The sequence below is a fragment of the Aureobasidium melanogenum genome (assembly GCF_000721775.1).
Source record: "Aureobasidium melanogenum CBS 110374 unplaced genomic scaffold scaffold_29, whole genome shotgun sequence".
In the NCBI taxonomy this organism is placed as follows: Eukaryota; Fungi; Ascomycota; class Dothideomycetes; order Dothideales; family Saccotheciaceae; genus Aureobasidium; species Aureobasidium melanogenum.
In genome coordinates this window covers 251,063-275,400 of record NW_024470081.1, presented here as the reverse complement: position 1 = coordinate 275,400, position 24,338 = coordinate 251,063, and the positions used below count along the sequence as shown (strand labels likewise).

Below are 24,338 nucleotides of genomic sequence, written 5' to 3'. Positions count from 1 at the left end.
CACTTTACCACTTTGCAACTTTGATATACGAAGCCAAACTCCAACCAGACTTACCATCATGGCTCCCATTGCTATCGACCCATCAATCACGGATGTAGTTCAGCCGCGAAAGGACACCCTTGGTCTTCCCAAAGAAACTCGTGCTCGTCTTGAGAAGGCCAATGTGGATCTCTCGAATGGTTATCCTTACCGTCCAGCTCGTCCTCTCTACCTCCAAGATGCATACAACATCAGAAACGAGCCTTGGGAGCATGACGATGCTGGAGCCAGAGCGAAAAAGACCGATCCTACAAAGCGATCACTCTTCGAAGCTGCAAGCAAAGTCGAGGACCTAACAGCTCACATTGGTACTGAGATTCATGGTCTGCAATTGAAGGATCTCACAAGCCAGCAGAGAGACGAGCTGGCATTGCTGATCGCTGAGAGAAGTGTTGTCTTCTTCCGTGATCAGGACCTCTCTCCCCAGCAACAGAAGGAGCTTGGCGAGCATTACGGAAAGATCGAAGTCCATGTGAGTGCTTGTTTGACAAGTTGGGAAGCTCCTATGCTGACAGTTGCATAGCCTCAAATACCTCAGGTCCCTGGCGTCGAAGGAGTCACTGTAATCTGGCCTGCCCTGCAAGCGACCGAGAAGGCTGCCAACTTCAGAAACCCTGGCGGTGCTTCTCGTTGGCACACCGACCTGGTTCACGAGCGTCAGCCTGCAGGCATCACACATCTTCACAACGATGTTGTGCCATCTGTCGGCGGAGATACTCTGTGGGCTTCCGGCTATGCTGCTTATGAAAAGCTCAGTCCAGGCTTCCGCAAGATCATTGACGGTAAAAAGGCGTACTTCAAATCTGCGCACGCCTATCTCGACCGTAACGATCCCAACGCTGGTCCTAAACACATTGAGCGTGTTCATCCGATCGTTCGCGTGCATCCTGCCACCGGCTGGAAGGCGCTCTTCGTGAACAGAGCATTCACGACAAGGATTGTTGGTCTAGACAAAGCTGAGAGCGATGTCATTTTGAACTATCTTTTTGATGTCTACGAGCGAGTAAGTGTCTTCTTGGATCGGATGGCCCTGGTGAACATGTTAGTTAACGGCTTTGCAGAACATCGACATCCAGCTTCGATTCAAGTGGACCCCAAGAACCAGTGCTTTGTGGGACAACCGCATCACAATCCACAATGCTTCCTGGGACTACGAGAAAGTACCTCGACATGGTACCCGTGTAACATCGTTGGCCGAAGAGCCTTACTTTGAAGAGGACGCGCCGACAAGAAGACAGGCCCTGGGTCTTGATGCTGACGACGAATTGGTTGGTAGCGATTAGACAAATAGTCAGTCGTTTTCAACGCTGGTTGTGTCCAATCCAGGCTCCAAAATCGTGTCTTTGAGAAAGTTGGAATGTTTGGTGGTGACTTATGTTGCTGGTCATTCTGCTGTATTGTGGAAGGCACAACGAAAGGCTCCTGCCATTGGGAATCTTTGACGCTTTTGCTCTCCAGGGTGGAGTTGTGTGAGATCGGCTCGTGCCTTGTTCAACATTCTCAAAATGAAGTTGGGATTAGCTGATGGCGACTTCCTCGTATGGCTGCAATAAATTAAATCCTCTTTTGTTCGCGATCCTCGAAAATGATAGAACAGCCAACCACTTGCACATTTGAATTCTTTTCGTCTTCGCAAGAATAATGGACTTGCCTTTGCGCTGCAACTCGCTCAAATGCCGCGCACGTCTGAGCGAAAGAGCTGTGGTCACAACCTGCAGGTAAGTAGCACGTCGTCTCCCGAAGCCAACGTCTGATTGATTTGACAGCCACATCTTCTGTGAGCCATGCTCGGTCTCTCTCGGGCTTACTAGCTCATCAAATGGCGTTCGCGTGTGCCCTGCCTGCGATGCCCAACTTGCGAACCCAGATGATGCCGTTACTACACAGCTCAATCCGACCGAAGACTACAAGACAAGCGTCCTCAGTGGCCTCAGTCCGACAATCATTATGGAATGCTGTAGCCGTGGGATCGCATTCTACCAATACCAAGTTACACAAGAGATGTGAGCCTGGTAGAAAGTAGCTCAACGACCGAATCTGACAAGAGCAGCATGTATCACGAATATATGGCCAAGAATTTGGCGGACAGATATGCCAACCTCAACTCTCAGATGGATAATGTCATCAAAGACGCCAACTTGGAGATCAGCGGGCTGAGAGACAGGCTGGAGAGTAAGGCACACAATCATGTCATCGCATACGACCTTCAAGACTGACTGCCTTCTGCAGGAATGCATCTGGAGAAGAAGGCGCTCGAGCAAAAGAATCAGGAACTGGTCAACGCATTCAGCGAAAAGAGCAAGGCCCACCAGCGCCTGACCAAGCTATACCAAAGAGTCAAAGGCACACAGGACGCTGAGCAGATACGACACGCCGCTGCAGATGATGTAGACAATGTGATCCAGGCGATGCAAGGACGGGGTCACACCGAAGTGCTCCGAGACAGGACACCTCAGCGTCCAATGTCGATGCCTAGAAGAGGAGGCGGTCAAGATCTGCCTCAAGTGTACAGTCATAGCAGAGTGGGCAGTTATGGCGGTACCAAAAACCAGATGTGGTCGAGTCAGAACTCTCGTGGCGGTCTGGGTAAGTCCATCTCTCTGAACAGAATGCCAGAGCTGACTTGTGGGTATTCAGAGCTTTCGCAGAATACTGGCTCCCCTGCGCTAAGCTCTAGCATGCCAAATTATGGCCTCAGATCTCCAGTGCCCGGTCAGAGACAAGCAACGCCAAATCGTCAGCCTCTCGGTGAGATGCACCGCAACATGACAAGCAGTCAGGGATTCAGCGGGTACGGCAGTACCAGCGGGAGAGGTGTCAAAGTTAGCGGAAACATGGAGCAGCCACGTCCTCAGATCATCAACCGCAACCTATCGCGGGTGATACACCGAGGATGATACAATCTTCGGCAAGGTGATCAGGACTCGTATGCTTGGGACATGGATGGAAGGTGGTGTTTTTGAGAGAGCGGAAAGATTGAAGGTGAAAGAGTGACGCCGAGGCATGTCGGACCGAACCGGCGGGGTTGCCAGGGACAAATGCATGATGCATGTGAATTATGAAGAACGGAAAGCATCTCTATGACTATTGCTGCTTCGTTTCCCGACTGTAATAAGACATCCCTTTATCACATTGATCGCTTATATCCATTGCAATGTCGCAAGCGACTAGCCAGTATGTGAATCCGTCCTATAGTTCACTCTGCTCAGCTAACACCAGACCAAGACTCCCACCTGTCCGAGCATGTCTCTTCGACATGGACGGTCTTTTGATCGATTCTGAAGACTTGTACACAGTATGCACCAACGAGACTCTACGAAAGTACGGCAAGCCCGACCTGCCATGGAATATCAAGGCTCAACTTCAAGGACGTCCCGGCCCTGAGGTATGCACGCGACACCTACCCAGGAAGAAGCACATTGGACAACAGCTAACACGCACTCGCAGGCCGGTCAGATCTTCCACGATTGGGCCCAACTACCCATTACTCGCGAAGACTTCCTCCAACAAACATCGCTGCTGCAACAAAAGTACTTTCCCTCGACACAACCGCTACCCGGCGTCCGCGACCTACTGAGGGATCTCGATGCCAACCCAAACGTGCACATTGCCCTTGCCACATCCTCCAACAAGAACAACTTCGGCCTTAAGACCAAACACCTGGAAGACGTGTTCTCTGTCTTTGAGCAACAACACCGTGTCCTCGGCGACGACCCACGAATCCCCTCTGGCAAGGGTAAACCCGCTCCAGACATCTATCTCCTCGCTCTCGAGACCATCAACGCACGTATCCGTAAAGAAGGAAAAGAGAAGGAAATTACACCGGCCGAATGTTTGGTTTTCGAGGATAGTGTGCCTGGCGTAGAGGCTGGCAGAAGAGCTGGTATGCAAGTGGTTTGGTGTCCGCACCCTGGCTTGCTGAATGAATACAAGGGTAGAGAGGATGATGTGTTGGCAGGAACGAGTATTATGAAGCAGTATGGTGTTAGTAGTGGAGGTAGTGAGGTGCCTGGAAAGGTTGGAGATGGATGGGCGAGACTACACTTGACCCTTGAGGACTTCCCATACAAGAGCTATGGTATGCAGGCATAGCAGGTGAAGAGAAGTGGTGGGAAGAAACCTTCGTTGTAAATACTTGATGCAGTCGTTCAGGTTGTAGGATCCCCTATCGCTGTAATAGAGAGAAGTGGTGGTGTTACTCGCCCTTCTCTGAATACATTATTGCTTATACAGCATCGATTTATATTATCACACATGCAAAAGAGCATCATGAGCAATACGTTCCTGAAGCGCCTATCATCTCTCGGGAGAAAACTAGAGCGACAAACCATAAAGAAAATCAAGTCGCGTGCGCACTCCCACACCAGCCGCCTCTTCGCTATCACAAAAAGTGCAAAAAAGAAAGTCACAACACCATAACTCCATCCCAACACCCCACCAACAACATCAATGTAGTCCGGACTCGCCATCCCATGGGCTCAGTCGCTCTGCCCGATTGCTCGGCTGAAGCGGTGTCCAAGCAGTCTCAAGGCCACGCGCAGCAAATCGCAAGTTACCTGTGCGAGTGGGTGGCCACCACGAGATTCGAACCGGGCACCGATGGTTGGGTTGTTGCCAACAGCAGGGGTGGTAGGAAAGATTGAAGCCGTTTCTTTCCGTTGAGCCATTACAGCTAGGATTCGCAAAAACTAGATGAAATATATAGTCGCAATCACAGTAAAGGCTCCGCGCATGCTCTACGTCCCATTGTCTCGCAGGTCATTGCTGTAATGGCATTGTGATTGTTATGGTATTGCGTCGTCGTTGTTCTCAGTTTACACGAATGTTTTTACGAGTCTCTAACCATTCTACACTAGAGGCAATGATGTTTAGTCGACAGCAATCTGTCTCTCCTTGACCTTACCTCAACACGTACATACCAGACAATTCGTGCCCGACACCACACAGCGATATCGCTACACGAGTGGAAGATACAAACGCAATAATACTATGGTTCATTAGCAATCAAGAAGAATCGCAACAGTAATATCCCTCACGTTGTGTGAATAGAGATAGCAGCAATTTAGCAAAAATTGACTGCTGAGATTATAACCCTGGCCATGATTGCACCAACAACTCTCTTCGCGATCTGACTGCAGCGTGATTTGTCAAGGTGGATAGTTGATGGGCATGGTGCTTGAAGACTATTGGAGCCAGAGTATGGTACATGTATGTGACAATGACCTGGATCAGAACAGAAAGCGCAAAAGTAGCACTACGAATTCCTCAACCTTGAGTACACGGCGTAGCTGAAAGCAAAAGCGGTAGAAATAAGAGGAAGGTAAGTTTGTCGATGGTATGACTGTCGAATACAAGAACAAAGAAGCTGATAAAAGAAGAAAATACCGATACAGAAAATCCACAAACACCAACCCTGCCCATCCTCCTATACTCCATCACGTCCTGATCAATGCAATAAGTTCGTACAAGTCGTCAAATCTCATATCGCGCTCACTCAATCTGGCCACTTGAGAAGTTTCTAATTCATCGTGACTTGCGCTTCTTCCCCTTTTGCACCTGACTTCCTCACGACTCCCAGCTTGAGCAATCTTTCCCACACCCCATCTCTTATCAATGCCCTGTCTTTGGCGAACGACAAGCCGTCGAGGGTGGACAGGTTCTTGCAGCCATTGCTGAGAAGAATCTCATAGACACGTCGTCGCAGCTTGGTATCCTCGTCCAGACGAGCGAGATGCTCGGAATCAGTCGCATGATCGGCGTTAGGCAGGCGATGCGTCATTGCGACCTGCAACTGCAGCTGTGCTTCCGACAATGGCTCTTCAACACTGGCGACAGTGCTGACAGCATTCTTAGCCACAGAGATGGGTGCATAGAAGCCATGTGTGATAGGGTTGTCTCTAAGATCTGTTTTGCGAAGATGCGGCATACGTGCTAGCACGGCGACAGTCTTGCGAAGTCGTGCGATGCGATTTCCCGAAGCATACAGCTTTTCCAATCTCGTGATATTCAGTAGTGGGCGGATATCTGTGATCGCGTTGAAGGAGATGTTCAACGTGCGCAGATTGGGGAACTTCAGGCCAAAGTCGTTGGGCAACTCTTGTAGCCCGCAGGATGCCATTTCGAGGTTCTGAATGCTGTGGTAAGAGTTTGGCAAATCAAGGGTAGGAACAATGTTCGAGGCCAAGAACAAAGAGCGAGCGGAGACTCGTTGCTCAAAGATTGTCAAGTGCTGAGCGTCAGCATGCTTGAGATCTTGCTTGCGCAAAGACAGCATGTCGATGTGATGTAAGTGCTCGATGCCCTCAACAGTCAACAACTTGTTCTCATCGACGTTCAAGTAGCGGAGATTGGCGAAGCTTGATACGTCAAGAGTGGCCATTCTGTTCTTCTGCAAGGACAGGCTGTGTAACCTTGAGCCGGCAAAATCATCCTTGTCTGCGGAGAAGTGTTCAAGCTTGTTGTCATCCAAGACCAGACGCTCCAATGATGATAGCGACTGGCAGCCTGAGACACGAGACAACTTGTTGCTGCTCAGGTCCAGTTCCTCGAGGCGGGTCAATTGACATCCTTCAAAGTCCACCCTCGAGAGCTGATTACGGCACACAGACAGCTTGAGCAGACCGTCCATGTTCATGATACCATCAAGATTCGAGATTTGGTTATCATCAGCGCGCAACTCGCGAAGATGAACAAGCATACACAATCCACCCAGACTATCGATCTGGTTCTTAGAGATATCAAGATACTGCAGGTTGATCATGTGGCTCCAAGCGGTAAGACTACTCAAGGCATTCGAGCGAAGGTTGAGTCTGCGGATAGAAGTCGGCGCTCCTTCAAGATGAGCGACGTTGTTGCTTGACAGGTCGAGATCTTCGAGGCGTGTACAGAAGTCTTCCAAGTTGTGGACTGAGTCGAGACCCCTATCACGAAGGTTGAGCTGCTTGATGTCCTCCCAGTAGGGCTCATCAGGCTCGACATCCGTGAGTGTCTTCACAAGACTTTGAACGGCCATAGCATATCTATCTCCGCTGTTCGTGCGAGCCACTCGTCTGGACAATGCCTTCTCAGATGGACGTTCCTCATCAACGTCGTTAACGGTGAAATCGGGCAAGTCACTGAGATAGAATGTACCATCGATACGAGCAGGGGAAGATACGCCGTACTCATGGTTTGGTGCTGCCATCGTGGGCGCAGGCTGAGCAACAACAGAAACGCTCATGGTGCGCTTGTCAGGGAAAGTCGCAACGAACGATACCTCTCTCTGGTCTTGTCCAGAAGTGTAGCCTCGCTGGAATGTCTGTCTCCTCAAGGACGAGTTTCTCAGCCCACCACGACGTGCAGGCTGGGGAGAACGCAGAGGCCAAGATGGAACTGGAATGCCGCTTCCACGCTGCTTAGGCGCGGGCAGCTCTTCCGTTATCGAATCCTCGTTGGGAAGCTCATCATCCTCACTTAGAAGCTCATCTAGCAAAGAGTCCTCATGCGAGACGTGAGAAACTTGCGATTGGTCATGAGCGATCTCGGATTCATCATGGACCACTTCTGTCACCTCTGAGATATCCTGAGGTATATTGACAGTAGCAAGGTCACGAAGCCCGTCACCAGTCTGTGCGTGTTGCTGCTTAGCCCTGGCTATGCTCGCCAATTCCTCGTTACTCCAGGATGTGGCACGTGTATCAAATTGTTGCTGCTGACTTGAAGCAAAGGCAGAATACTTTGAAGGAGCAGTACTTGATGTGAACGGATGAGGAGCATTGCTGTCACGAGTAGTAGGTCTTGATGCAGTTGCTCCTTGTCTTTGCTGCGGCAGCTCAGTGTACTGATCAAACTCGTCGTCCTCGAACTGCTCTTGCTGTGCAAGGTCCTGACGACGTGCTTGCATTTGTTGGATGCGCTGAATTTCCTTGATCTCATCAACAGTCAAGTCAGGAATGTATGCAAATGGATCGTCCTCGCTGCTGACGTTGCTTGGCTGGTGATAGTAGTCAAAGGTCGGTGGCTTGAGGTGTTTTGCTTTGACCCAGATCTGCTTTTCCTTGTCGTAGGTCATACCAGCGATTTGTTCAGGTATAAGGTGAGCGACCTTCTCAGGCGATAAATTCGCCACGCAATCTCTTGAGGAAGTAGATCCCATTGTGCGTGCCCCGCTTGAAGAGTCGAGAGACGGATGCGACCCATGCTGTGATTTGGTCGGGCTAGTCTGAGTACCTTGGTGCGATGCGTTTGAGTATGTCCGGATATGTCCACCGATCCAACCAGGCTCGATAATTGGCGCATGTTCAAGTTCTTGAGTCGATACGTCCTCATGATTGAAGTCAACAGCTGAAGTGTCGTCGATGTTGAGCGACCGAAGGGATGCATCCACAAGATTGAGATTATCTTTCTCACGGAACTGCTCCAATCGACTGGCAACCATCGGGTCATGCTTGACTTGACTCCTTGGTCTCCAGTTGGATTCGGTACCTTCACGAGAAGCTGGTCTTGAGATGCGGAGAGACCCAACTTGCCTTGCAAGGTCATCAGGATGTAAGTGCGTATTGAATTCCATCTCGCCACTGGATTCTTCGACATCATCCAATCCACTATGTGGTCGACCTTTTGCCCGTATTATTGACATAATGTGCATGGCTTCATCGAGAAAATCTTGGGTGGTGAAGGAGCGCTTACGTACGCTTTCGGGCTCTTCTCTAGAGTGTTCAAAAGTGAAGGCTGCTATGTCAGCTGCGACTGCTTTGGCCTTCTCTGCATCAACAGACTCTGCCGGAAGTTCTGACAGTTCTTCGATGGTTTCCTTGATGGCTTCAAGACGTGGCGAGTTCGAGAGATATTCGAATGTTGCTTCGCTGATTTCAGCCTGGATCTGCTCGCGGCGCCTCTGACTAGGAGTAGGATTTCTAGGCCTCGTGACATCCCTTTTGCTTCCTGACTTGGTCGCCTTGGATGATGCCACTTCTGAAGCTTGTGCATCGTCTGCAACTGGCGCATCAACCTTGATATGAATCTCGGAGCCTTCGCCAAGCTCAGGCAGCTTGCCATCCATCGTGATCAGAGTACGTCGGCGTTTAGCAGTAGGCGCCTTTGCAGGAGAGCTTTGAGGACGTTTGCCTTCCCTGATGTCGAACTCGTTGTTGTAAGGGTCGATTACGGGGAACTGCTCCAGCGCCTGATCGTCATCAGATTGCCTTGATCTGATTGTATTGCTCCTTTTGGATAATTTCCTCTTTAGCTTGAATGGCCTAACTTCGGGTGAAGACTCTACTGGGGGTGCAGTATCGACGTGGAAGCGGAAAGGATGAGTACTACCAGGTGGTACAGCTTCTGGGAGCGGCGAGCCCTCAGTAGACTCAAAAGTAGCGTCAAGATCCAAGCCAGTGGGTATCGAAATGTCTGCATCGAAGTTATGCTCGTCCAGGGCACCCTCACCGAAACTACTCAGATTCGACACTGCACGCTGAGATGGACGACGTCCTTGAGTGTCGACGGTAGCGGAGCTGGAGATCCTACCAGCATTGGACCGCGTCTCTTCGAAAGGGTCGTCGCAAGGATGCGCAGGGGAAACCAAGGGGTGATCGGGATCCAGTCCTTCGAGTTGACTCATCCTCCTGAACAGTTTGTTGTTGGTAAATGTGTCGTGCTGACCAAACAGCTTCAAGGGACTTTGGGAAGGCCTGCTCTTTGGTGGACTAAGGAGAGAGGACTCTTCGATGCCTCCCAGCTTGGGCGTTGCAGGTGCTTTGAGTGGACTGGAGTCTTTAGGAGAGATGGCTGAATCTTGATCGTAGATAGATGACGGCTCGACTTTGGAGGGACTTGAAGGAGATATTCTATTCACGCTCAAGAAACTGGGGATTGGAGGTGTGCCAGTTGGCAGATCATCTGGAAGAGAGACTTCTGGAACACTTGGCATATTCTCAGCGGTATCGTTGTTGTTTCTCCGGAAGCCAGGCGTGGATGGAAGCTCAGAGTCCAAGCCATTGATAGAAGCGTCAGCGCTGGCACTAGCAGAACGCGAATCAAGAGGAGCATAGCTGACGGCGCCAGTAGAGCTCGTGTGTTTTGACAAGAAGACAGGACTAAAGCCCTCGCCTGACAGATCGGTATTAGCGCTGATAGTGCGATTGCCTTGGTGCTTTGAAGCTGAGCGGTCGATACGTAATTGGCTGGGGGAGTTTGGAGAGCGCAAGAGACTATCTTCGTGTGGTTCGGAGTAGTTTGTGTTGTGGATTCCGCGCTGGCATGTGCCTTGTGCATCGGGCGAGTCTAGTTGGGAGGGTTCAATTTGCGAGGGCCATGGTGGGGGACTGGATGGAGGCATGATGGTGTGCTGCAAGAGCCTCGACGGGCTGTTGGACGAAGTCGGGCGGTTGTTGGATGAGGTGGGACGAGCAGGAGAAAAGATGTTTTCGAGACCGGATGGGCCAAACAGGTCGGTCTGGTCGCCGTAGCCAATTTCACCACGAACTAGACGCTTCTTCCATTCGAGAGTCTGGTGCTTTGCTGGCGAGCGCTTGACCGAGTCGTGGTGGACAACCGAGGAGGCAGATGGTTGGCGTTGTGCATTTGATTGAGAGGAGGGCAGGTCCTTGAGAGGATTGCGTTGTTTGACAGAGCTGCTGTTTATTGAGAAAGCGCCGCTACTCCTACGCGGGATACGACTAGACGAGGACGAAGTTTGGTTGCCCTTGGCGGAAGTGGCAGATTGATGGTCTGTGATGTGGTTTGACAGCGACGGCGGCTCGACCCAATCTTCGTCTAGGTCCTCGAGCCATGGCGCAACCTGAGACGACATGTTGGGCTTGTTTGGGTGTGGATGACAGAGCAGGAGGGCCGAAGAATACGAGTGCGAGCAGGTGTCAGAGGGCCAGCATAATAAGAAGAAGGATCTGGACTAAGTCGTCATGCCAGAACGAGACCAAGAATATACAACTCGATGAGCCAGATGCGATCGAGATAATTGACCTTTAACTTGGACCCGAAAAGTTGGCACATGTTTGCGACGAACGACTGTGGAGATGCCCAAGCTTCTGTTGCGCAAAAACACCATCGCCATGACAACCATCCTCTCTACAGACGCCCAGCCAATCACAGCCGCGACACGGCCAATTCTACCAGAGACGATCGACGGCCGTCTTTTTCTAGGTCGACGTCATTTCCTACAAGCAGTCAAAGCACCGTCTGTCATAGCTGTCAGTGCTCGCGACCAACACGCCGTGGACTGCAACACCGCCTGCTGGTCCACACTCCAACCGGCACATGGCACCGCCCACTCACCATCCTGCCATGCGTCAACTACCACGTCAACCGCCAAAGTCGTGCCCGTAAACGCCATCTCGCCCATGGCTCCACGCCGCTGGCTGTGGCCTTGCTCCGACTCCCATGTCCTTCGCCTGCCTGCCTACCAGAAGCCCTCCCTCCAGGCTTGCCTCATTCACCCCGAAAATCCTGACCAAATCCTGGTCCACGACTCTGACGATGATCTTGACGACAATTTCCACTCGGCCAAACGCCGACGCATTGAATCTATTGCCCATGCCTTCCTCAATGGCCAGCCCATCTACATCCCCTCTGCCAGACTGAGAGGCCCATTTCCCGCCGACAGGGACTTGTCAACCTGCTACGATCTCTCTTCGAGCCCTGATGAGCATCCCGTTTCGCCTCCACCCGCTGTCACCGCCGACACCTTCATTCGTCGTAGACCCGAACACCTCCGTCCAAAGTCGATCACTCCTGACACTGCTCTTACGCCGTCCAAGCCTCGCCAGTCTTCTCCCGTTGCTACTGAGAGGCCCATAAGCCGACCACAATCTTCTCGACACTCTCCTCGCTTAACCACCAACAAATCTTTGAGGTTTAATGTTCCATCATCTGCGCCCTCAGAAGCGAGCACAGTATTGCCGCCACTGCCTCAGTTCGTTGCCATCAACAAGGTCTCACTGCAAGCTCGCAACTCGCCAAATCAGCCACCGACTTCCACCGTCCCGTCTTCAAGGGTCCGCATACCCGATACAGACTTCGTCTCTCCTAGTCCACCGCCTTCCAAGGATGACATATCTCCAAGCAAAGCCGCTGTCTTGAGACAAAGGCCTGCTTCCCTTTTGAACAAGATTGGCAAAATCCCTTCCTCAACGGGCAAGCTTCCCAGCGTGAAGAAGAACAAGCGACCAACCAAAAGAGTTTACCAGGCTGCTACATCTTTCGACACTACTTCACCTTTCATATACAGAAAGAATGCCGCACAGTCTAGAAAGGTATCTGAGCTAGCCAGCTCCAACAGGATCGAGCCAGAGGAGGTCATTGTCGAGCCTAAACAGGTGCGCATTGATCTTGGTGTCACACCTGGACATTCTCAGCATCTAGTGTCGCACCCAAAACGCCATCATGTTCTTTTCGAATCATCTCTTGATGTTCCAAATCCGAAGCAGTCTCGAGAACCCCTAACCGCGGATGAACCTGTGCCCTCACCAGACAGAACTCGCCACGATCGTGTACCTGCGATCAACATGTCTTTTGGCCAAGAGTCTTTCGGCATGGACTTCAACCTTCTTAATGGGTCTTTACCTACATCTTCAAGAAGAAGCAATGGCGTGGATGTCGATGTGGACAACCAGAATTCACCACCCGCAGTTGTGGCACCAAATCTCAGCGCCCAGAAACCTCTCTCTGACACCAATGAGGCACAAAGCGGGCAGAGTAAGACGGGGGAGGTCCCGTCGACTGATTCGAACGAAACAGAGCTTTCGGTAATCCATCCAGATGAGGAGAATGGAGATGTCAGTGGTCCAGCAGCGAACACTTCGGCAGTAGTCAATGGTGATCTCCTTGACGTACCCATGCAAGACAACATTGTTGATGATGGAGCAGAGTCCGAAGAGGATGTCGCAGAAGAGCTGCCATACATCAGTACCCAAGCAGCTATGCAAGACGCTCATCGTGCTCTCTTCGACGCATCTTCACCCTTGCAGCCCCAAGAAGGAAAATCCGAGGTGCCTTTCGAGACGCCGGCAAAACAGGTTACAAGTCCTCCATCGAGTCCCATACACACCATCACACCATTCCATCAATTCAACGCCGAGTTGACAACTGACACGCAGGCGCCTCTGCCTAACACGCAAGCCTTGTTTGACGGGTTCTACTCTCCAATCAAGCTCAGTGCCAGAAAACCAAAGACCGCAAAAAGAGCGAGTTTTGCTCCTTCTGTCATCTTGGAGGACGTTGATGACACTGTCACGAGCATCTTTGACTTTCCTGACGACCACATCGTGCGCGAGAACAAGGAACCCGAAGTTGAACCTGAGCAAGATGATGCACCCACTACCACCAACCATGGTGTATCGCCTGTACAAGATCCGCCAAGTCCAATAGGGGCCCAAGATCAAGCGAATCCTCCTTCTCCTGAAGAGACATCAAGACCTCTCATCAGTCCGGCAAACCGCAGTGAATCTCCGGACTTCATCCTCTCTCAGAGGACTGAACCCCCGACAAGGGAGTCGGCTGGTCATACCTTGCCTGCTTTCAAGCAGGATTCAGTCAGCCTCTCAGAGGTGCTGAACTTTGTCAGTCAAAGAAGAGGTATAGACGTGGACACACTGCTGTCCCAGACTACGCCGACGTCTTCTTCTCGAAGTCTGGACAAGACGAACCGTACCTCTGCTCGTTCTTCAGGAACCAGACCTCGGTCATCTTTGCCGAAATCGCGCTCTTCTCAGTCGAACCGTCCACTTCCCGAGAAGAGGGTCGGGCAACGTCGGTCCATGCGTATTTCACTCTCACAACCGATTCGCCAGCTAGACGGTGCGGACGATGCTTCCGACACGGAACTTGATGTAGATGGACCTCCGGCAACACAACCCAATTTGGGGTTCGCTGGCTCAGGTCGTTCCTTTGCCTTGACCTCGTTTGATGTGCCTGATGGTTCTTCTACCATACCCGATCCTAGTCTTGCGTTCAACCATGCGCAGCAGAATGCAACACCTGCCTCGGAGAGACTTGCCTTTACACCCGGCAGCGCACCACAAAGTACAGGACAAATCTCCAGCTACCAGCATGCTCAGAAGCATTACAGTAGTTTGACCGACCTTGACAGTACGATGCCAGATTTACCGCAAACATTCCTGCCACCAGTTCGTTGAGGTTGATTTGACCGCACTTCAGTTGACTTGATTGACGCATTCCATTTGGGCGGTGTGTTTCTTGGTTTTGGCGTTTTAATGAGGCATGATAGCATAAAGATACCCTCTGTTATATTTTTCACTCACAATCTCGATAATTATACGTTCGCATCATCTGTTCTTTTCTTATCATTGCGCGTCTTTCATTTCTCGTGAGGCCAAAGTTTGTTTCCTGAAACATGGCAACATGCACGACAAAGTCAACAGCACGAGATACTTCGTGGCAGGCAAGGTTGGGCTTTGGCTGGGGATACGATCACGCCAAGCCGAAAGTGGAAGGCACAAACGTCAGACCAAAAAATTGTCCGCTCACCAATCATCCGACTATCCGTGTTATAAACCACATTGATGGCGGGTGGAACAAGGAGTACCCTGTATCCCTACGGTCATTTCGATCTCTGCGGATGGTATCACGTCGGCTGTCAATACCAAACGTAGCGCCAACGATGTCTGCCGTGTGGCAGTAGTGTGCTGCGTGGGACCTGCAGGCACAAACGACGATCACAAGACGCCTATTCTTTCCGCCCCGTAACAATAATGTCGATCCTGGTCAACGACCTTGTTTAAAAATGCTTGAATCCCACTTTCCTCTGCTTCGCATACACCACACTCGTTGCTTGTCTTGACATTCGTTCGTTATGCGTGTCTCTTCGTCGGCCTTCTTGGCCACTCTGCTGGCTGTGGCTGCTGCTAAGCCTGTCCCCGAGACTCATGTTGTCCACGAGAAGCGTGAAATTGCCCACCGCTTTACCACTTCCAAGTGGGTGAAGAGAGATAGAATTGAAAAGGATACTGTCTTGCCTGTTCGCGTTGGTTTGAAGCAAGAGAACTTGCACAATGGCGCCCAATATCTTATGGATGTGTAAGTCTATTCTTTTAATGCGCGTCATGCTTGGGATGTGTTATTGGCCTTCCCCTGAGACGTTTTTCGAACAAGCATGAGCACAAGACTAACATTTCCAGTTCACACCCCGGATCTCCCAACTTTGGCAAACACTGGACATCCGACGAGGTCATCGCCAAATTTGCGCCTTCCAACGAGACATTGACTGCTGTTCGCGACTGGCTCGTGAAGAATGGCATCTCTGATCGCAGAATCACCCATTCGGACAACAAGGCCTGGTTTGCTTTCGATGCCACTACCCAGGAAATCGAAGATCTGCTACACACCCAATACCATGAGTTTGAGCACAGCTCCACTGGCAACTATGTTGCAGCATGTGATGAGTATCACGTCCCTAAGCATATTCAAAAGCACATCGACTTCATCTCGCCAGGTGTCAAGGGTGCCAACCTTCGCAAGCGTGGCGCAAAGAAAGCAAAGAGAACACTCAGAGGATCTCCGGCTCGCAAGCAGGCACCTTTCATGCCCAAGAACATCTCTTCTCTCAGCACTTGTGATCAGGTCGTGACACCGGCATGTATCCAGGCACTGTACCAGATCGCTCCCAATGATCCATATGCCAGAGTCAGCCTGAACAACTCGCTTGGTATCTTCGAGGAGGGCGATTACTACGCCCAGCAGGATCTGAATCGTTTCTTCGGAAACTTCACACCTTACATTCCTAATGGCACTCATCCTATTCCCAACTTTATCGACGGAGCAAAGGCCCCCGTCAGCTTGCAGCTCGCTGGTGGTGAGAGTGACTTGGACTTCCAACTTGCTTATCCTCTCGTCTACCCTCAGACCACTACTTTGTACCAAACTGATGACATCTACTACGCATTCGGCAACGACCCCAACGCTACCGGCCTTTTCAACACCTTCTTTGACGCCATTGACGGTTCGTACTGCACGTACTCTGCTTACGGCGAGACTGGCGACGATCCGGTTCTCGACCCCAAGTATCCCGACACTGCTGCAAGCAATGGATACAAGGGATCACTTCAGTGCGGTGTTTACAAGCCTACTAATGTCATCTCTATCTCTTACGGAGAACAAGAACAAGACCTGCCTGCTTATTATCAGGAGCGTCAATGCAACGAGTTGCTCAAGCTTGGCCTCCAGGGTGTTTCTGTCATCGTTGCTTCTGGCGATACTGGTGTTGGTGGTATCAGAGGGGATGGTTCGGCGAACGGCTGCCTGGGATCTAACGCTACTGTTTTCTCGCCCACTTATCCCAACTCATGCCCCTGGCTCACCAACGTTGGTGGCACCAAAATTTACCCCGGTCACACGGTCTACGAGCCCGAGTCTGCAGTCAACGACCCCGAGTCTGGCTACTCGTCCGGTGGTGGTTTCTCCAATCTCTTCGACATTCCCGACTACCAGGCTTCTGCTATCAAAACTTACTTCGAGGAGCACAACCCACCATACAAGTACTACACGAATGGCCAGTACAACAGCTCAGGTGGTGGTGTTTACAACCGCAACGGACGCGGTATCCCCGATGTCGCTGCCAATGGCGACAACTTCGGTATCTTCAATGCCGGAAAATTCATTCTTGAGGGCGGTACTTCTGGCTCTGCACCTATCTTTGCTTCGATCATCAACCGCATTGTCGAAGAACGTATTGCAGCAGGCAAGGGACCTGTTGGTTTCGTTAACCCTACTCTCTACACACATCCTGAGGTTCTCAATGACATTGTCAACGGCACAAACCCTGGCTGTGGTACTCAGGGCTTGTCGGCAGTCAAGGGCTGGGACCCTGTTACTGGTAAGAACATAAAACCTTTCTAGAAAGATGTCAACAATGAGCTAACACAGATTCCAGGACTCGGAACACCTTCGTACCCTAAGATGCTGAGTCTCTTCATGGGACTGCCTTAGTTTAATTCCATCTTATTGAGCATGTAATAATGAGTTTGGAGCCTTTCTCGTCTTTAAGCAAAAAGGCATTTCATATAGCATAGTTGATCATAGATAGCGAAAGCATTCACATTCACTCTTGTCCTGTGTGAGCAGGTCTCATCTAGGAGGTGAGAACCTAATGGAAGGAGAGCTTCCATTCGCGCCTTCAGCTTCAGAGTCGTGTAAAAAGGCCCAGTAACCTCTACAGAAGAGTATTGAACCTCCGATGATTCTACAAGCGGTAGTCTTTGCGGAGACGGAATTGTACATTGCGACAGCTTACAATACTACTTTCTGTAGGGCTGGAAGAGGTCGAGGGTAGCATCAGTGGACACGGATGGAAAGGAAGCATAAAAGATGAATTGAGTGAACGACGATGAGATCTATGCATCTCATATCGCTCAGCCTGATTTTGTTCGATAAGAATGTTTTGGTTGTCTCCTGAACGAATTTAGAGAACTAGAGACATGAAGGAGAGAAGAAAAGAAGAGCGTGAGTAGCTAAGAAATAGTCATAAAGGTATGTTTCGTGAGCATCGTCAATGTCTAATATCGTCATAACCCATTTCCCCTTCTCCATCATCAACAGTGACTTTGTTGTTGCAAAAGGCTAAAGGAGTGTTCAGAAAGACATCCATCCAGCATCGCGAAGACAGTGTTGGCATCGAGGATAATGCTGCAAGATCGGAGCACGACGACAAGCACAAGTAGTCTGTCTAGCATGATGAGGTTTGCCAGCACCAGTATTACCAGACCTCATGCCTCCAACAGCAGAATCCACACTTCGAGGGCTGGACCCACCAGAAGTCCAACTGCTGTTCTCATCTTCGTCTTCTTCCCTCAATTCACCTAGCCGCCTTCTCTGATCGTTGGCGTCAGAGGTGGATACATTGATGTTTTTGCGGCCTGAGCCAATAGCTACAGGTAGACCTTGAACAGTGCCAGAGCCGGGTTTTTGTCCGGGATACATGCCGTCGTTGACGGAGAAGTTGCGGCAGATCATATAGGCTCGTGTGGCGGCGGCATCACGGGCCAATGCTTCGGTTGTGTAGTGTTGGCCATCTGTGCTATACTCGCGGTTGTTGACGCGGACGACACAGGTATAGCCGTGACGGGTGACTGATGGTTGGAACATGGGCTGAGGCCAGTGTCGGCGTTTGCAGAGGCCTGTATTGCATGTTGTTAGTAAAATTTCAGATGATAGCATTGAACGCTGGAAGTGATTCTGCCCTCAGGGCAGTATGCTCGAATTGGACATTTGAAATTGTTATTGAGTGCCGCCATGCTAGCCTGCAGATTTGCCATGTGTCTTTGACATCGGCAAGCTACCGTTGTCACACGTGGAAGACGTACACGCTCGAAAGTCGACAAGCATGCGAGAATGACAACTCGGGAGTGTAAGGAGACAAGCAACTAGTACTCACCATCAAGATACATTGTGTAGAACATTATGGCTTGTATGAACCTCGAAAGAGATGGACCTGCTTGCTGTGGCTTGAAGCTTCAGGCAGGGAATGTCGTTTTTGGTAGGAGAGACGGGCTGTCAAAATATGTGTCGTATATGTCACACCGCAGAATGGTCGATGGCTGAACATCGACAGATGCAGAGTAGAGAATATTGAAAGATTAATGCAGGTAGAAGAAACGCAAGATGTATTGATGCCCAAGGGAAGAATTGGATCGAGAAATATTTCTTCAAGCACACACCGTATAAATAGAGTTGAGAAAGCAGGCTGGTCCTGACACAAGAGGCGGTCTTCACGAGATAGAAGGAACAATCAAAAAAGAAGCGACTCGAAGAAGTGACGTTGAATAGCACAACATCAAGACTCGGCGGGAAGTCCAGAGGTACGGTAACAAGGGTCAGCCATTCGCATGCGTGCACGACGGACATACCGTTGTGCATTGCAGATGCGTTCGTTGTGGGAACGACAACACAGGAAAGCCTGGCGAGGACGAGGACAAGTTGGGTCGTCAAACTCCCTCCCTAATCTTGTTCGATGTGTTGGCGCTGCATGCCACACATTGGGAACATCTGTTGAAGATCCGAAGAAGAGGAAATGAAGCGAGCCTGCGTGGTTCTAGGATGTGTGCTCGAGCGTCTACTCCTGTGCGACAGAGAGCGTGGTGCATGCCGATGGCAAGGCCCGAACTACCTCGCGCATACCACATCAATGCGCGACATGTTCGCGGGAGAGCCACAAGCACCAGGTACGTGGTCGAGTTCGTGACCCCTAGATTAGGCGCAAGTGTCGTGCAGTCGAGACAGAGATTGCACATTCTAGCTTTCGGTAACAAGCCGGACCAAGATCATGTGAATATCTAGTGACGGCCAATTGATCCAAAGGGAGGAATAGTAGACTCACCGGTCCTAAAGAGGTGCCAGCCGGAGTGGGTGCTATGCGGGGCTACTGCAGCAGACGGTAATTAACTGGTGAAGATGCTTCACAAGGCAGCCTTCCATCCCCTTCGCGCTCTACAACGTTGCTCAGTGAAAGACCCGGGGTCTGTCAAGGCAACGAAGACAGGGTTCTGGGTCCCTCCATTGGCCAACATAGCGTACCATGAATAAAGAGCTGTGACTCTGTGAGATGCTAGTTCTTTCGCTAGACAAGCCAAAGTCTGGTTGTGTGCGACCCATCGCTCCAATGGGTTAAAGACGAGCATCGGAAGTATGAGTGCGTTGGCGGTCACATTTGACATTGCTGAGGCACGAGGTACCCTGCTTCCGTCTCCTCTCAGAATGGTGGGGGAGCAAGAGCGAGGAGGGGTCGAGCCACCAAGGGACTGAGAGCATGTCCTTCCAAGCTGCAAATCTTGGAAGGGGCTTTACGTGCCGTAGGATCGTTCATGGCAGGTACCGAAGAGCAGCTTTGCTAAATTACTACGCATATAACCAAGTATGCTTGATAAAGCGGCCACTTTGGCAAGCTATGTTGAGGCACAGAGATGGAGGCCCCTCGTATTGCCTGCCTTTGTGGCGGGCCCTGATTTGTCCCAAGAGCCATCTCGATTCGATAGTCGCGAGATGTGACTGAGGGGCGAAAATGGCTTTCGAGTTTGACGCCAGCCTTGCAGATAGGTTGAACAGCTGATGGCTCCTGAAGTGTCTAAATGTGCTGCATTGGCGATCCGACGTGCATGGTAACGGGCACTGCATTGGTGTTTTGTTCCGATGAGCGAAGTGCAAAGAAATTGGATGCCTCGGTGATGTGATGATGCCTCGCGAAGCAGGAGCGGTCAATAGGCGGTGAAGACGACAGGGTGTGTTGATCGATCTTGCATGCACGAGTCGCTCGTGCTTTCCTTTACCTCAACTTCAACTCTGCCGCGAAGGTCAAATCGTTTTTAAACTTTTTGGAAAGCGAGTGTCTGTATTGGACTCGTCACAAAACTGACATGTAAATATGTAGTCGTTGACAAGCCGAAGGTAGCTGGCAGTGGCGGTCGTTTGGCTGACTGTCGCGAGGCGTCAGTGGCCGTCCTCAGCCACGTTTTGGCCACTCCTCTTTTATGTACAACCAACAAGAGTTACACGCGACGGGCTACGAGCATATATGCAAAAACGTGGACGATAATCGACGTTTCATGTTCTGAGCTACTTCCGAATGTTTATGCATGCAAAAAACTAAGAGATCGCTTCCTGCCTGTGGGTATCTTGCCGTATCAACCAACGCCGTGTAAAAATGGAAACCTTCATGACAAGCTGAACACCTCAAGGGCATTCACCGCTACTTTTTCTTTCCCCTGCCCTTCCTCTTGCCTTGCGGTTGTTGCTGCTCGGGAGCAAAAGCCGATCCTTCGACTACTTCCTCGCCTTGAGCTTGCAACTCCTTGACTTTCTCCTGACTACTGATGAACATAGTCAGGTCGTGGTTCATCTCCTCTAGGTCTGCCTTCTCAAACCTCAACTTTTCGGTCTCTTGTTGACTCTCTTTGGCCTTTGCTTCGGCGGCGTGAATGCGCTGAAGCAAGCCCTCGTTCATTGTTTTCTCCTCACGTAGCTGAGTAGACATGTCGCGAGCCATCTTCTCAAACTTCTCGGCGCGAGTTGTGGCCTTTTCGACACTCTTCTCCATACGAGTAACACTAGAGGCATACTCTTGGTTCTGTGCGCGCAGGACGGCCATCTCTTCAGCGAGCGCGCTGCATGCTCTAGCAGCATCCTCAGCTTTGGCCGAAGCGGTGCTGGCCTTGTCAACAGCACGCTCGAGCTGGCCCTCGTAGTAACGGCGCTGGCTGTCCAACTGACTAGTCAGGAGGTAAGTGTACTCGTTAGCCATGTTCTCCATCTTCTCTCGCGGCACATGGTCATCGGCTTCGGCACGGAAGGCGGCGTTAGGATGGTGGCGAGCAGGCAGATCAATTAATTTGCTGTCAGGTTTGTTCTGAATTAAGCGATGAACATAGCCATCGCCAGCGTAGTCCCAGACATGCTGTGAGTTGATGTCCATGGCATAGCAGTGGCTTGTGGCTTCCCAATGTGCAAAGGCGTGTGCTGAATCATAGCGACCACAGCCTGTGTTTCCGCAAATCAAGCAGATCCAGAGATTGGTAGTGGTCGCGCAGACAGTACAAGCAGGTTCGACTTCGGTCTGTGCGTCAGAATGGCTAGGTCGGGGATAGGGGAAGGTGAAGGAGGGTGACTGCGTGTAACGACACACAGGACAGCCCGACCCGCGCCACTTCTCAAGACAGGCGCAGTGAAATACATGTTGACATAGGATGGTCAAAAGACCGGTGGTCTCATCCATGCGCTCGAGACACACCGGACATGTAGGAAGCTCGACAAGCGATGGCGTCGGCGGTGCATGTGGCTTGGCGGACAGAGAGTTAGAAGATGTGGTGAATGGGTCCTGAGTGTTTTGAGGGAAAGCGGCGGGGTCAGATGTATCTGAGTCGGGAGTTAAAAACTCGACAGACTTGATGAAGACGACATGGCAGTTTTCGGGCTACGACAGTGTTAGCACACAACTACTCTCTGTAACTAGGTTTCTGGTCGCTCACCTCCATAGCGCTGAAGAGCTTTCCGTTCCACAATTTCTGCCATTCTCTAGCTTTCTTTGGCTGTCTGAACTTCATGAGAGCCATGTATTTGTTGGCACGGCCAGTCCTAATCAACCTGAAGTGGCTGACATCTTCTCTTGCCTGGTCTCCAACAAATCCCAGCAGATCTGAAGGCATCATCCATGACGGCACCGCTAGAATGCACAAAGTACTGCACTGTTGAGGGTCGAAGTCGACATGGTCTTTAATATGCTTATGGTCCAATGCTGCCGTCTCTTGAGAATCCCTGTACAGATGTACGACACCCCAGCCTACATCAGTTGCTTTGGCAGCCGATGGCACATATGCCGCCTTGGTGTGTAGACCAGTCGAAGGCAGCTTGGTAGAGGTGGGCTCCATGTCGATGCTTTCGATGGTGACAGGGCCGTACCGCCAATCTCTGGTGGCAATCTCGCTCGAGGCTTTCTTTGGTGGTATAGTAGGTGAAGCAGGCTCTTTCAGGGCAATGTTCCTCTCAGGTAACAGGAGCGCATCGCCGTGGGCGGAGGCTGGACGACTCGCAGCAGTAGGGCGATTGTCCAGCGAGCTTCTCGGCGAGTGTCGGGCTGACAACGTATGGGAAGTGGTCTTCGAGGTTCGATGTGCGGGAAACGTAGATTTGAATATGTCTGTCGTCGAATCTGGGCGGAAGAGGTTGGTTGGAGCAGCTTGCGACGAAGCTGATGGGCGTGTCGAAGGATACAGCTCAAGCTTGATATGGAAGAAGTAGGCCGACATTACTCACCACAACACCGTCGCTGTATGAGCATTGCGCGATGCCATGTCTTAAATGAAGTTGGTCACAAGAAAACCAAGTCGTCGTCACCGTCGACATCCAGCGAACAATGCTATTGCATCACGTGCCGTGCCTGAGTCATGCAAACTCACCTGGATAGATCTACAACCAATTCAGGTCTATCACATCAGATATTAAGACACAGGAAGAACAGATTATTGGAGAATAGGTGAAGAGTGATATTGTTGAGAGCATCAAATGCTCTTTGAGAAAGTTGATTGGCTACGCTAGTCGTAGCAGCCGCTTCATGGCTGGCATAATAAAGGTAATAGAAAGCAAATGAACGCCGACCCATCATCGAAAGAGATCATCAAGGCTCAATGCCTGTCGCTTACTGACCGCCACGAAGTCTGAGCACCAAGTGCAGAGTTGACTCCTTCTGGATGTTGTAGTCAGAGAGTGTACGGCCGTCTTCCAACTGCTTTCCGGCGAAGATGAGGCGCTGCTGGTCTGGGGGAATACCCTCCTTATCCTGAATCTTTGACTTGACGTTGTCGATTGTGTCGGATGATTCAACCTCGAGTGTGATAGTCTTGCCGGTCAGAGTCTTGACGAAGATTTGCATACCACCACGGAGACGAAGGACAAGGTGGAGCGTGGATTCCTTCTGAATGTTGTAGTCGGAGAGAGTGCGGCCATCCTCAAGCTGCTTGCCAGCGAAGATCAGGCGCTGCTGGTCTGGGGGAATGCCTTCCTTGTCCTGGATCTTGGACTTGACATTGTCGATGGTGTCGGACGACTCGACCTCAAGAGTGATGGTCTTGCCAGTGAGGGTCTTGACGAAGATCTGCATACCACCACGCAGACGGAGGACAAGGTGAAGAGTCGACTCCTTCTGGATGTTGTAGTCGCTCAAGGTGCGACCGTCTTCGAGTTGCTTGCCGGCGAAGATAAGACGCTGCTGGTCCGGAGGAATGCCCTCCTTGTCTTGGATCTTGCTCTTGACGTTGTCAATGGTGTCAGAAGACTCAACCTCAAGGGTGATGGTCTTGCCGGTGACTGATGAGCATGTTAGCAGCTGGTTGCGCGCAGTGGCGGTGAAGCGGGGTCGACGGTTACTTACGGGTCTTGACGAAGATCTGCATGTTGCTTGAGAGTGTTTGGTGTATGTGTGGATGTAGTGTAGATGATGCGCCTTGATGAGAAGAGGCGAAGTGGATGAAAGAAGATGGTTGTTGTGAAGGGAGGAAAGGTGGAAGCAGGTGGTCGGAAGGGCTTAAGTATTGGAAGTCGCGCAGTGAGAGCGGCGGGAGTGAGTGTGGCTGATTGGATGACGCCCCCCAAAGCGGTGTTGTCGCAACCCAAGCACCAGTGATGAGGCAGCAACGGGACCTCGGAACGTGCCAGAACCTTCCCAACGTGGCAAGAACTGAATCTTTCTGCACTGCCTTAATCAAATTATTCTCTTGTTTGCTTTGCCTTCACTTGAATTGTTAAGCAAGCAGTCTTTCTGTCTCGTCCTTCGCTCTTTCACTCCGATGGGTGGCGAGACAGTCTGA

General features: G+C 51.0%; 9 protein-coding genes across 9 annotated transcripts; 5 read left to right on the top strand and 4 right to left on the bottom strand.

Moving 5' to 3' along the window:
• Window positions 1-58: 58 nt before the first annotated feature.
• Window positions 59-1,322, top strand: M437DRAFT_58769 (alpha-ketoglutarate-dependent sulfonate dioxygenase; the record flags this gene model as incomplete). Its single annotated transcript, XM_041023451.1, has 3 exons — window positions 59-511; window positions 563-1,042; window positions 1,101-1,322. 3 exons carry the CDS (start codon window positions 59-61, stop codon window positions 1,320-1,322), a joined length of 1,155 nt encoding a protein of 384 aa, XP_040875832.1.
• A 358-nt stretch (window positions 1,323-1,680) lies between these two features.
• On the top strand, window positions 1,681-2,447 carry M437DRAFT_18568 (uncharacterized protein; the record flags this gene model as incomplete). Its single annotated transcript, XM_041018964.1, has 4 exons — window positions 1,681-1,757; window positions 1,806-2,042; window positions 2,090-2,211; window positions 2,269-2,447. Coding segments are annotated over 4 exons (615 nt in total), but the record flags the coding sequence as incomplete, so codon positions are not given.
• Window positions 2,448-3,193: 746 nt separating this feature from the next.
• On the top strand, window positions 3,194-4,131 carry M437DRAFT_88342 (putative haloacid-halidohydrolase; the record flags this gene model as incomplete). Its single annotated transcript, XM_041028803.1, has 3 exons — window positions 3,194-3,213; window positions 3,265-3,424; window positions 3,487-4,131. The coding sequence occupies 3 exons, from the start codon at window positions 3,194-3,196 to the stop codon at window positions 4,129-4,131; spliced, it is 825 nt and encodes a 274-aa protein (XP_040875830.1).
• A 1,398-nt stretch (window positions 4,132-5,529) lies between these two features.
• Window positions 5,530-10,828, bottom strand: M437DRAFT_88341 (uncharacterized protein; the record flags this gene model as incomplete). The annotated part of the gene is made up of 2 exons (XM_041028802.1): window positions 5,530-5,545; window positions 5,601-10,828. The coding sequence occupies 2 exons, from the start codon at window positions 10,826-10,828 to the stop codon at window positions 5,530-5,532; spliced, it is 5,244 nt and encodes a 1,747-aa protein (XP_040875829.1).
• Window positions 10,829-11,087: 259 nt separating this feature from the next.
• Window positions 11,088-14,168, top strand: M437DRAFT_88340 (uncharacterized protein; the record flags this gene model as incomplete). Its single annotated transcript, XM_041028801.1, has 1 exon — window positions 11,088-14,168. The coding sequence occupies one exon, from the start codon at window positions 11,088-11,090 to the stop codon at window positions 14,166-14,168; it is 3,081 nt and encodes a 1,026-aa protein (XP_040875828.1).
• A 677-nt stretch (window positions 14,169-14,845) lies between these two features.
• Window positions 14,846-16,977, top strand: M437DRAFT_88339 (aorsin; the record flags this gene model as incomplete). The annotated part of the gene is made up of 3 exons (XM_041028800.1): window positions 14,846-15,069; window positions 15,171-16,864; window positions 16,922-16,977. 3 exons carry the CDS (start codon window positions 14,846-14,848, stop codon window positions 16,975-16,977), a joined length of 1,974 nt encoding a protein of 657 aa, XP_040875827.1.
• Window positions 16,978-17,748: 771 nt separating this feature from the next.
• On the bottom strand, window positions 17,749-18,446 carry M437DRAFT_15458 (uncharacterized protein; the record flags this gene model as incomplete). The annotated part of the gene is made up of 2 exons (XM_041018811.1): window positions 17,749-18,164; window positions 18,422-18,446. Coding segments are annotated over 2 exons (441 nt in total), but the record flags the coding sequence as incomplete, so codon positions are not given.
• Window positions 18,447-20,728: 2,282 nt separating this feature from the next.
• On the bottom strand, window positions 20,729-22,781 carry M437DRAFT_58621 (zf-UBP-domain-containing protein; the record flags this gene model as incomplete). Its single annotated transcript, XM_041023426.1, has 2 exons — window positions 20,729-21,949; window positions 22,005-22,781. The coding sequence occupies 2 exons, from the start codon at window positions 22,779-22,781 to the stop codon at window positions 20,729-20,731; spliced, it is 1,998 nt and encodes a 665-aa protein (XP_040875825.1).
• A 389-nt stretch (window positions 22,782-23,170) lies between these two features.
• M437DRAFT_88336 (ubiquitin) lies at window positions 23,171-23,924 on the bottom strand (the record flags this gene model as incomplete). The annotated part of the gene is made up of 2 exons (XM_041028799.1): window positions 23,171-23,838; window positions 23,903-23,924. 2 exons carry the CDS (start codon window positions 23,922-23,924, stop codon window positions 23,171-23,173), a joined length of 690 nt encoding a protein of 229 aa, XP_040875824.1.
• Window positions 23,925-24,338: the final 414 nt, after the last annotated feature.